Here is a 13,043-nt window from a genome sequence, read left to right on the forward strand (position 1 = left end):
CACGGCTAGGCTTTCTGTATAAGAAAATTATTTGCAATTCTTTGTCTTTTTGACTGAGCACAATTGACTTGTTCAACATCAAGGAAGCTTGGCATTTCGTCTAATTTTTTAGTACAAGAGATAACGCAAGGGCATCCTCCAGGGAATGTTCAAGTTAATCTGTTGAGATTTGTAAAATTGCCAGTTTATAGACTATCCGTTACTATTTGTAAGACATTTATAGATAAGAATTTGCAGAGAGAGATTGGATTAGGTAATTTTTGAATAAGGATTCCTTCAGAAATTAAATCTGTTCTTTTTTAAAATGTTGCATTAGATGTACATTGCTACAAGAAGAGCTTGATACATCACAGTACCAATAGAAAGTGAAGATAGATTCATAAATTAATTTAGAGAAGAAAATTTGAAAATGAGCCTGATAACATGTTATCTTTAGATTTCTGCTAGGGGTAGTGTTATTATTGCTATGCTGGTAAGATTATGCTTGGAGTTTTATTGCTTATATTTTAAGTGTCAATGGACTCTTTGGTTCATACTGTTCTAATTTTAAAGGTTGGACATTTCACTATGGTTATTTGGTTGAAGAGTAAATTAAGCAATGGTAAGTGGAAGAGATACAACAGAAATGGATACCTCTGATTTATAGACCCAAAATGTCTTGGACAACGTAAATAATTTGATTGATTTCTCCTGCCACTGTACTGCATATTTACGTTCTCCAACACCAGAGCAGGTTGATGGCAGCATATGTACTAAACAGTATGAAAATGTTCCCACAAGCTTTTTTTTACTTGTAGAACAATACCATGGGATCATGACTATTTCCAGATTCTCCAAGTCCATCAATACTTAGCATTGCTTCATTTATCCCGCATTGTAGTAGGATCCAAATCCTAAACATGAAGAGGTTGAGGAAATGAGTGGGGAAATGTTCACTATCATAACAATATTAAAAATTAAAGATTTTTGATAAAACTAAAAACGAATACCTGTTATGAATCAACTCCAAAGCCTCTCGAAATCACCTACAATCAGGGCGACCAAAACTGCACACAAAACTCCAATTGCAACCAAACCAAAGTTTTATGAAGCTACAACATGACCTCCTGATTCTTGTACATAATACTCCATCTGATGGAGGCAAGCATGCCATCTGTCTTCTTTCCCACTCTATCAACTTGTTTTGGTACTTTCAGGGAGCTATGGGCTTGGACCCTAAGATCCCTCTGAACATCAATGCTGTTAAGGGTCCTGCCTACAACTGTATACTTTATTTTACATCTGACCTCCCAACGTGCAACACCTCATACTGCTCGGAATAAACTCCATTTGCCATCTATTGTCCATGTCTGTAACTGATCTTGCAATACCCTTTGACCGTCATCTTCACTCTACAAATCCACCAATTTTTGTTTTGTCAACAAACTTGCCAGCCAACCTATTTATAATTTCATCCAAATTATTTTCCTATATCACATATAACAGAGGCCCCAGCCGTGATCCCTGTGGAATACCACTGGTCACAGATCCCTAGCCAGAAAGACATCTTTGCACCCCTACCCTCTACTATGAGTAAACCAGTTCTGAATCCAAATTGCCATGTCACCATGGATCCCATGCATCTTAATCTTCTGGAGTAGGTTACCATGAGTGGCCTTGTCGAATACCACTTCATGTCACGTCCTCAAAAAAAATCAATCTCGTTTGGAAGAAGCGTCCTGCCTGAGACAAAGACATGTTGATTGTCCCTAATTAGCCCATTCTTTTCTAAATGCAAGTGATTTTTGTCCCTCAGAATAGTCTTTAATAACTCCCCAACCATTGGTGTGAGGCTCACTGACCTACAATCTCTTTTTGACTAAATTTACCACCTCTGTCATATTTTAATATTCTTTTGCACCACTTGGATTTTGGACTACAATCTTGCACCATTCTACTGTTTTGATCGTGTCATATTTATTGTTGTATTTATCATCACTCTGTGTATATTGTTTTACTCTGAGAGCTTAACATGATCAATGAATTCCATTGCACCCTGTGAATATTACAATAAAGTAAACCTTCTAATATAATCTGAATCCAGTCTACTATTCAAAGGAAAAAGATCTTGAACCAGATCTTTTAAGTTTATCCATAACTGGTATTAAAAATGCAATGGGATTGTCTGAAGTGTGGCATCAGTAAGCACTGTGTTTTCTCTTTCTTGAGAAGTACTTGATGGGTGGGAAGCTGAAATAAGAATATATCTTTAAGTTGTGTGACAGTTTCACAAGACCTTTTCTAATAGCTTATGGTGAAAGGAGAAAAAGAAAACCATCCGCTTGCCACAAAGCAACGGTGCTACAAAGAACAGATTAAAGGTTTAGACGAGGTCAATGTGGGTTTTTCACTAACTAAACACTGTCTTAAAGTTTCGTATGCAGAGAATAATGAAGTCATCTAAGAGTTTTTAAAGAATTTTATATCTTTTTCTCTGCCTGTATTTGGTTGCCTGCTCAGTGTGGCTGTTTAATCTCTCAAGGCCTTTGAATTGGCCCAATGAATGAGTGGGTAGCTGTCTCTCTAGGAGCTAGAAGCTTATTCTGAAGCCTAATCATTGAGTAAACATAGCCTTGCCCTCCTTCTCTAACAACCTTCATACAATAGCAGGGATTCTAGTGGAGTAACCTGGATATTGCAGACTGGGCTTTGAAATGTAGAATGGATGAAGTACAGAACAGACTGTGGCTCATCTTCTCCCTCTTTTAATTAAAGACCACAAGGCCATCAATGAGGTGGTTATATCCTAATTAGATATTGTTTCAGCCGAAAAAAAGACTCCAAATTCTTATTTTTTCAAAAGGGTTTGTATTTACACTGAAAGGTTTAATGAACGAAAATTTGCATTTCAGTGCCTTTCTTCACATTCACATTTACTTTCAAGTGGATATTTGTGTCATTGCTGATAACAACAAAAAACAGATTTGCAATTTGGGTTTATACAATAAAAATTACTGTGCTTAATTTGTTCTATTTCATATAAATTATTACTCTGTAGTAAATGCATGATTGCTCTTAACCCTGGCTCACTGGTTGTCTAGCCATCCTGGGTCAAAAGGTGTGGGTTCAACCCATATTTCAAATGTTGTGCCTAACACTGTCTAGCACTTCATTAGAAGTGTAGAAGTAGAAACTTTAGAAGTGTTATAGTGATGAAGGTTGTCTTTTGGATGAGACATCAATTTGAGCCTCAGTCTACCCAGAAAACATTCTTTGACATAATTTGATGAAAACCAGGAGATTTGATATTTTAACTCAACCAACTCAACCTTCCTTTATGAAAATTGATTGTGTGTTTAACTACATTACTCCCCTCTCCCAACCCCCCCCCCTTTTCTCCCCCACACCACCCTCTCTTTCTCATCCCCCCCGCCCCCATCCTGCCCCTGTGCTCCACCTGGACGCCCACGAATTTTTCTCCTCCACGCTCACCTGGCCCCCGCTACTTTCCTTCCTCTGGCTTCCCAATCCACAACTCTTTAAACCTGTCTCACACCTATTGTTTGTATACCTGGCATTTATTCCAACCATTTCCCTGTCAAAAAATCCCCCTCGCCAGTGGTAAAACCTGCCACGCTTTGTCCTGCCTCTTCCCTTTTCCAGCATTCTTCTCCCCCCTCCCCCCCTGCAATCAGTCTGTAAAAAATGTCTTGACACAAAATGTCACCTATCCATGTTCTCCAGAGATACTGCCTGACCTGATGCGTTACTTCAGCACTTTGTTCTTTTGTGTATTAACCACTATCTGCATTTCTTTGTTTCCACATTCTTACTTTTGGATATTCCTTGTAAAGATCAACTTTTGTAGGGATGCAAGAGCAGGAGCATAAACATTTTTGATGAGCCAGCACAGGCATGATTTGTCTTCTCCTGTGTTGCATGATTTTCTGAAATTCAATTCAAATCGTTCTTTTGCTAAGTATTTTAGCATTTCCTTTGCTCATGAAAGATGTTAAATAAATGCGCATTAATTTTCATCAAATAATGCAGAAAACTATTATAACACGTATTCACAATAATCATAGTCCATTGCTACTGTTAAATATAATCTTATTCAGCAAATTTTCGTGATATATTTTTAATGCATCAGAAACGCTTATTTAGAAATTGAATCACTATTTTTGTTGACATTAAACTGATCAATGATTGATTTATATAGGTTATGATATAAAGATTTGCTAATTAGCAAAATTAGTCTGCACTTTAAAAAAAATCTTGATCCAAGTATAATCCTGGTTCAGGCATAATATTTCTCAGCAAACTAATTACACATTTCTCAATATTCCATCATAAGATTAAATATTAATATCCTATTTTCAAGAGAAACTGAACAAATCACTGCATAAAATAAGACAAATATCTATTTCCTACATCTCAGTTTGAGGCCTTCCTTACTTTTTAAAATTAAGGAAATAAAGATCTACGATGTTGCCAGCTATATGAGGATTTCCCCATAATATATGAAATAAGATGCTGAATTTATGAACCATTTAAACTATCAGAATTAATTGGACAAACTTTAATTTGGAAAGAAACTGCACTAGAAATAATATTACTCAAAGGTTGCTTTTGATGGTCTGCGTTGTGATTTTTTTTTTTTTTCATCTCTGTATATATTTTTTGAAAGATGATATGCACAAACTCGCTTATATTACGTATCTGGAAGCTTTATAATATTCTTTGTTACAGTCGGGATATTCTGTATAATGTCCATTAATGAGGGAGCCATAAACAGTCTGTTGTATGGTGTCACAAAGGAAATTATAGACAATAGACAATAGACAATAGACAATAGACAATAGGTGCAGGAGTAGGCCATTCAGCCCTTCGAGCCAGCACCGCCATTCAACGCGATCATGGCTGATCACTATCAATCAGTACCCCGTTCCTGCCTTCTCCCCATACCCCCTCACTCCGCTATCCTTAAGAGCTCTATCTAGCTCTCTCTTGAAAGCATCCAACGAACTGGCCTCCACTGCCTTCTGAGGCAGAGAATTCCACACCTTCACCACCCTCTGACTGAAAAAGTTCTTCCTCATCTCCGTTCTAAATGGCCTACCCCTTATTCTCAAACTGTGGCCCCTTGTTCTGGACTCCCCCAACATTGGGAACATGTTATCTGCCTCTAATGTGTCCAATCCCCTAATTATCTTATATGTTTCAATAAGATCCCCCCTCATCCTTCTAAATTCCAGTGTATACAAGCCCAATCGCTCCAGCCTTTCAACATACGACAGTCCCGCCATTCCGGGAATTAATCTAGTGAACCTACGCTGCACGCCCTCCATAGCAAGAATATCCTTCCTCAAATTTGGAGACCAAAACTGCACACAGTACTCCAGGTGCGGTCTCACCAGGGCCCGGTACAACTGTAGAAGGACCTCTTTGCTCCTATACTCAACTCCTCTTGTTACGAAGGCCAACATTCCATTGGCTTTCTTCACTGCCTGCTGAACCTGCATGCTTCCTTTCATTGACTGATGCACTAGGACACCCAGATCTCGTTGAACTCCCCCTCCTCCTAACTTGACACCATTCAGATAATAATCTGCCTTTCTATTCTTACTTCCAAAGTGAATAACCTCACACTTATCTACATTAAACTGCATCTGCCATGTATCCGCCCACTCACACAACCTGTCCAGGTCACCCTGCAGCCTTATTGCATCTTCCTCACAATTCACACTACCCCCCAACTTAGTATCATCTGCAAATTTGCTAATGGTACTTTTAATCCCTCCGTCTAAGTCATTAATGTATATCGTAAATAGCTGGGGTCCCAGCACCGAACCTTGCGGTACCCCACTGGTCACTGCCTGCCATTCCGAAAGGGACCCATTTATCCCCACTTTGCTTTCTGTCTGTTAACCAATTTTCTATCCATGTCAGTACCCTACCCCCAATACCATGTGCCCTAATTTTGCCCACTAATCTCCTATGTGGGACCTTGTCGAAGGCTTTCTGAAAGTCGAGGTACACCACATCCACTGACTCTCCCTTGTCAATTTTCCTAGTTACATCCTCAAAAAATTCCAGTAGATTTGTCAAGCATGATTTCCCCTTCGTAAATCCATGCTGACTCGGAACGATCCCGTTACTGCTATCCAAATGCTCAGCAATTTCGTCTTTTATAATTGACTCCAGCATTTTCCCCACCACTGATGTCAGACTAACTGGTCTATAATTACCCGTTTTCTCTCTCCCTCCTTTCTTAAAAAGTGGGATAACATTTGCTATCCTCCAATCCACAGGAACTGATCCTGAATCTATAGAACATTGAAAAATGATCTCCAATGCTTCCACTATTTCTAGAGCCACCTCCTTAAGTACTCTGGGATGCAGACCATCAGGCCCTGGGGATTTATCAGCCTTCAGTCCCATCAGTCTACCCAAAACCATTTCCTGCCTAATGTGGATTTCCTTCAGTTCCTCCATCACCCTAGGTTCTCCAGCCCCTAGAACATTTGGGAGATTGTGTGTATCTTCCTCAGTGAAGACAGATCCAAAGTAACGGTTTAACTCGTCTGCCATTTCTTTGTTCCCCATAATAAATTCCCCTGCTTCTGTCTTCAAGGGACCCACATTTGCCTTGACTATTTTTTTCCTCTTCACGTACCTAAAAAAACTTTTGCTATCCTCCTTTATATTGTAGTGCAATAGTGTGGGTGCTGGAATTGAAAAAAAGAAAAAACCCAGAAAATCTCTATTTGATTTGCAAATCAGTCTTGTGAATCTTTGCTGTGCTACCTTTAAGGAGACCAAAGATATACACTATATTCCAGGTGTGGTGTTGCCAGGGCCCTTCATAATGAACTTTCGAAAACTTGTGTACACATGCACCTGAAACCCTTTGAACATCTATACTACCCAATTTCTCTGATTTAAAATAAAATCTGCTATTTGTTTTGTGTGAACTCACATTTTTACTTTTTATATTTTATCTGTCATGTCATCACCCACTTGTGCAGCTCATGCATATTACTCCGAATCTCCTTGCACCCACCACTGTAGTCACTATCCCTTTGAGTTTGGAATAGTCAGGAAACTTGGCGATATGACATTTGGTTCCCAGATTCCTCTGATTTCTCTATCTCGTGATGTGTCAGTACCACCTATCATAAAATTGTTTCTCAAAAGTGTTTCCCTCCATCTATTGTGGAGCCTTGACTATTCCATTTCCTGCACACCCCTTTACTCCCCAATTTCTCTCACAGAACTAGGGTCAGATCTCCGTTATTCTTGCCTATTTTTCATTCCATTAGCTTTCACATTGGGATACTATAGATCCCACCACCTTTAACACATAATCCTCCCTCTTTACTTTCACTATTTAAAGATCTGTTAACTTTGGGATGTGATGGTGTATTTTCCTGTTACCACCAGCAGCCAAGCCATGACAATTTCTTATGCTACCAACGGGAAAGTGAACATCTCCTGCCATATCATCCATAGCCGCAAAGAATTTCCACATACAACAGCAACTTGCTTACAACTTTCTTTTTGGTATATTGTTTTTGCTGGTCATAATGTGATCCATGTGTCCTTCCATAAGCTAGGTTTCTGTTCGATTATCTATCGCATTGAGCATTGGACTTTGTCAAATGAACTGATGCGCTATATTGCTGGAAATTGTATTCTGGACTCAACATATTCCCCATTGCTCTATCTTTTGTACTTGAATTTGAATTGAGTGTATCTGTGAATGGTATATCTGATCTGATTGGATAGCATGCAAAACAATGCTTTCCACTGTACCTTGGTACGTGATAATAATAAATCTAAACCGAATCACTAAATTGCGATTATTTTAGTTTAGTTTAGAGATACAGCGTGGAAACGGACCCTTCGGCCTACCGAGTCCGTACCAACCAGCGATCACTTATACATTAGTTTTACCTTGCACACTAGTGACAATTTACAGCAGCCAATTAACCTACAAACCTGCACGTCTTTGAGATATGAGAGGAAACCGAAGCACCCAGAGAAATCCTACGCGGTCATAGGGAGAACATACAAACTCCTTATCGACAGTACTTTGGGAAGGTTGTTCCCTCTGTTCTCAGCCTCCATAATACTCCAGTGAAGTTCAATATACCACCTAGGAGTAGTGCCACCTCTTCCACTGAACTTTTGTTCTCTTTGTCTTTGTTCCCTTTATTTGTGCTATTACTTCTTTTCTGCCTGCAGTTTCATCCCTTTTGCAGTTTAGAATCTCCTGCATTCCACCTCATCGTGTAACTTCTTGTTTTCTTCTCCCTATCTCTGAAATTAAAACTTCTTTAAAAGTTATCAACTTGAAATGTTTACTGCCTCTCGTTCCATCAATGTTGCCTGACATGTTAAATATTTCTGCAATCTCCTGTTATTTACAGTGGAGAGTAAGTTTTGATTACAGTTATTAGATTAATAATCTATATTTTCTTTTATCAGAGAAAGCTGCTCGCCATCTACCTCCATCATGATGACAGTGTTCTTACAAACGTATTCTGTTCCCAACAACTCTGTGCTGAATCTATTGTCTCCTACCTCAGTCAAAATTTTATCACTTGGGCATGGGATGTGACACGAGAAGCTAACAGAGCAAGGTACTCAATTTTATTTTATAGTTTAATTGTTCCTCATTTGGAGTTTATTGATCTTGAATAAACAATTAGCAATATCGCAAAGTGTTCTGCTTCAAAACAAAGCTAGTGATCTCAAAAGCAAGAAATTACCTATTTTCTGATATCTAAAGAACCATCGATGGGACATTTTGAGGAAATCGGGGGATATGCAAAGACTGTGAGCTAGAACAAAAAAAGTAACCTTGTGCTAACTTTTAAAATATTTTACAATGTGAATAACAGTCAAAACATACACCGGAGATTAATCAAGAGGGTGAAATATTAATCAATCAATAAAAAATAATTAAGATCTATATTTTCTCTGGAATACTTATGAGGGAATTAAAATACACACATATAACAATATAATTATGTAAGTTCTTGTGTTGTTTTCTCATTTGAATGCAGATGGTAGATAATTATTCTTAAAATTATGATTTTTAAATCAAAATGTCTCCTTTTGGAAAGAAATAGATCAGAATATTTGACTCTGAATTCTCGTGTTATCAGAGATAAAATGGGTAGAGATAGTTTGCTGCTTCAAATTTAGCTATTTGATATGTCACATGGTTTCCAAAGACATGTTTCTTCCTAATAAAGGAGTTTGAGTCAAGAGCGGGAGAACATTCCTATTAGGATGTTGTCTAAAAAGATGTAAACCAAAGAAACACATATATGTTCTTAGCAAATACATTTTCTAGTTAGTTGATAATCTCTGCTGATACCATTTTGGTCCTGAAGTTCTTGTTCGAAATAAAACAACTTTAAGTATGACATGATTGATGGAGTTACCAGAATAACATAACATTGAAAAACTTTAAGTGAAGTAATTTTATATTTAAGATGTATGACGTAGAATGTTCTTGAGGATGTTGGCAATTTCACATGCAACTGTACACACTTCTCTCTGTAACAGTCAGAGATCTCGAGAAACCAACACAAGTATTAACAAACACGGAAATGATGAATAACGACTAGAAAGCTGTTAATTTTCAATTTCTCAGTGGTTTCTCACGTTGGATTCTAAATGCAATGCAATGATTGGGTGTGAACCTGCTAAATTTTCCAGCAGTTATTCCACAGAACCCTGCACCCTGAACAATTAGTATTAATAAAAAGATTTACAGAATTGAATATCAGATATCAAAGATTTATTAAGCATAAATTGACAGTATTTTCACCCGAGAATTCAAACCTGCTGAAGTTGTTAGCTTAGTACACAGATTGAACAAATTCTATATGTCCCAACACCAAATCTTCATATCTTTTACTCATTACGTACATGTGTTTCTTGTTTGCATTGCCTAGCTAAAATTGAAAATATACATATATATATCCTTGCCATTACTAAATGACATTGGCCCAAGAAATTTGCCTTGTTAACTTGCTTTCCTTGCCTCACAGTCCCAATCCTTAAAAGCTACAGGTTTTTGCTTTCCTTAGTCAGGCACTCAAATAAGTAAGCCCTCCTTCCTACGAATGAACAAAGGGGGCTTTCCTGTGGGCTGTGAAGCTTTTCTAACCCATGTCCTATGTTAAATTTAATTGTTAAACAAGAGGTTACGATGGAAGTTTTTATCTGAACATCTCCCTCTTTAAAAGATATTGCTGTTTAAGAATTACACAACATTTTTAAAAAGCTGAATGCATGGCACTGTTACATTAATGTCCATCAAATGAATCTTTTTAACTCTATCTTTATACCATAATAGACAGAAATGAGGTACAAAAAGGGGAATGGATTTTGTGGTTTATAGTATTGCCTGATTATATTGGCTGAATTTTCTCTGCCAAAATCTTGAACTCATCAGCATGAGTGAAAGCTGGCTTCAATTGTAGTATACCACATAGGCAATATTATGCTGCACTTATTCCTTGAATATTTTTAATAGATACGCTTTTCTCATAATCCCTCAAAATAGTTATATTTTAAAGTATTTATTTGCTGTGAAAATCAATGTTGTGTGAAAATAATTTGGTTGTCAGTGGGATATTACACATGTAAGGAACAATTATGTTTTTGCTTCATTCTGTAATTAACCTTTTCAGCTACTGGTGGATATTATTGAATATTATTGAATATCAAAATTCTTATTTCAAGTTGATTTATATATAATAATTTAGTTTTTGCATACTTCATTTCCGAGTTCAAGATTTTTTTAAAGTATTTGGAACACATTTACTATTGTAAATTGAATTTGAAATGTGTTCAATTAAATGTCAACCAGTAGCAGTTGTATTCTGTGAGTTTATTTATTCTATTTTGTTCATTGCTCCGTGCCTTTTTAAATCTGATGCACTTTTCTATTTTTCACAAGAATTTGTTGATGACAGGAGAAAAGCCACTTAATTATTTGCTGAAATATGATTAACAGGCATTTAGCAAAGAAAGTCTGAAAAAAATTCATGTTATTTGTGAAATTTTTTGTTATCAGTCTATTAGCATGTTAAACTGCTATTTTGATGTCATGATTATTGGGTAGACATACAAAAAAATATTTGTATGTTGAGATTTGTACCCCTCCAACTCCAGCATCTGCCATTGCAAATGTTAAATTGTCTGAGCACTTTGCAGCAGCAGGTTTTCCTCACCTGTCATTCCTAATCATCAAGTAATTAACCATATTCACAGCTGCTGACCCCTGACACAAACAAGGCTTTGAATGATGCACGCCTGGATGGAGAGCAGTTGACCGTGCTGGTCTTGTTTGACCCACTTGCAAATCCACTACAGGTGTGGGCCTCTGTGTGGGACGCAGCTTCCAGAGTTAAATGTTGTTCTGCTTCTTAGTACTGAATAGGGATTTTTCTGTAGGTAGTTAAGAAACAGATGGAGTTTAATTGTTGTTCTGTGGAGAGAGATGGAAGGGCACATGATCTGAACTGTTTTCCAGTAGAGTGGTCATCTAAATGTTCTGCCTGTGCATGTTGTGTTTAGAAAGAGGTAGTTAAAGTATCAGCTTTATTTAAGGCTTCCTCAGTAGAGTCCTTTACAAACGATTTTACAAAAGATTAAGATTCCAAAACATCTAGAGCCATTGTCCATTTCCCACTGTTTCTTCCTGGTTTTCTAGGGCTCCTATTACTGTTGGATTATGTTGGACACTCTCATTTTCTCCTTTTCTCCACTGCTTTTGATATCAGCTCAGCTTTAACAGAATGCCTGGATCAATTTGCAGCATGGTTTAACACCAGATCTACATTCTGCCAACAGCATTTATTCTTTTGCGATATCCTCACAAACGAGCTAGTGTATTCCCATAACTTAAGTTCTAAAGAACCATTGACAGGGTAGCATCTAATGACTTTATTAGTGTAAGGTTTCAGATGGGCTTATTTGTTGTTCACTGTTCCTAGAAAATTATTCATAATTACTAGGTTATATTGTGTGTAGTGTAATCAATTTCCTACTAACATAAATTAGGATAAAAGGTAGCATGCCACAGGATCTTACAAAAGGTAATTGTTAGGGGTTGGGGGTTGACAGATATATTTCAATTTTTTACGTTTCATGTATATGCCTATTAAAACATTGAAAATAAATGTGTAATCTACACATTAATAAACCATTATTTATATCTGATGGGTAATCAGTACCACGTATAAAATGAAATATTATCATAATCCTGTAACACCTTCATATTTACAACAGAAACTATCTATGAGATAAAATGGCTTTTGCAGTTATCTGCTACTTTTATTGATTATAATTACATAATGGATTGTAAATCAAGACTAATCAGGTATATATCCATAAGCTACAAAATGGGGATCACATTATCCTTTCATTAAAAGTTTTTTTTTAAATCGGCTTATATTTTCTAGAAACGCATTTTGAAGTTTCAAATCAATAATACTTTAATCACATGAGTTGCCAGTTGGATTGTTTAGTTTTATTTCTGTTTCAGTTTGGGGGTGAATAGTTTTTTTGGCAAAATGTGGTAACTTTGGTAATTGAAAATAAATTAATTTGATATTTGCATCAACTTTCACTCTGTAAAATACATAAGCCATAATCAATAATAATGGGCCGAATCATCTGGCTGGTGTTCCTGCCAGCATTCAGTTGGTCCCACATAAATTGGATCCACTGTAAATTCAGGTCAAGTGAGTGGCTGCGTGCTAGAATGACAAAGATGATCATGTGCATTACTCCAACCTTTGTGGATTTGTTGTAGATCAACTATCAGGTGTATTTATTTGGAAACAGCAGAATGCTGGTCAGTTCTTTTCAGGAAAGTTGGCAACGGCTAGCGTAATTTCAATATTCATATAGTTGTAATTAGCAGAGACCTAAATTTGATGTAATTTTCAAGTTGTTTCGAAACACTGAAAATGCAGGCTTTTACCAAATGCCTGTAAAAACTGAGAAAACAATCCAAACTATTCCACAGTGAGTGG

The 13,043-nt window shown here is 37.0% G+C and overlaps 1 protein-coding gene across 1 annotated transcript in view; it reads left to right on the forward strand.

Annotated features, from left to right (window-relative positions):
* faf1 (Fas (TNFRSF6) associated factor 1) overlaps window positions 1-13,043 on the forward strand; it is a 208,424-nt gene that overhangs the window by 144,196 nt on the left and 51,185 nt on the right. Inside the window, exon 13 of the mRNA XM_078408556.1 lies at window positions 8,470-8,624. Within this exon, the coding sequence (XP_078264682.1) occupies window positions 8,470-8,624 (155 nt within the window). The remainder of the gene's footprint in view (window positions 1-8,469; window positions 8,625-13,043) is intronic.

Source organism: Rhinoraja longicauda, chromosome 11 (genome assembly GCF_053455715.1).
Source record: "Rhinoraja longicauda isolate Sanriku21f chromosome 11, sRhiLon1.1, whole genome shotgun sequence".
Taxonomy (NCBI): Eukaryota; Metazoa; Chordata; class Chondrichthyes; order Rajiformes; family Arhynchobatidae; genus Rhinoraja; species Rhinoraja longicauda.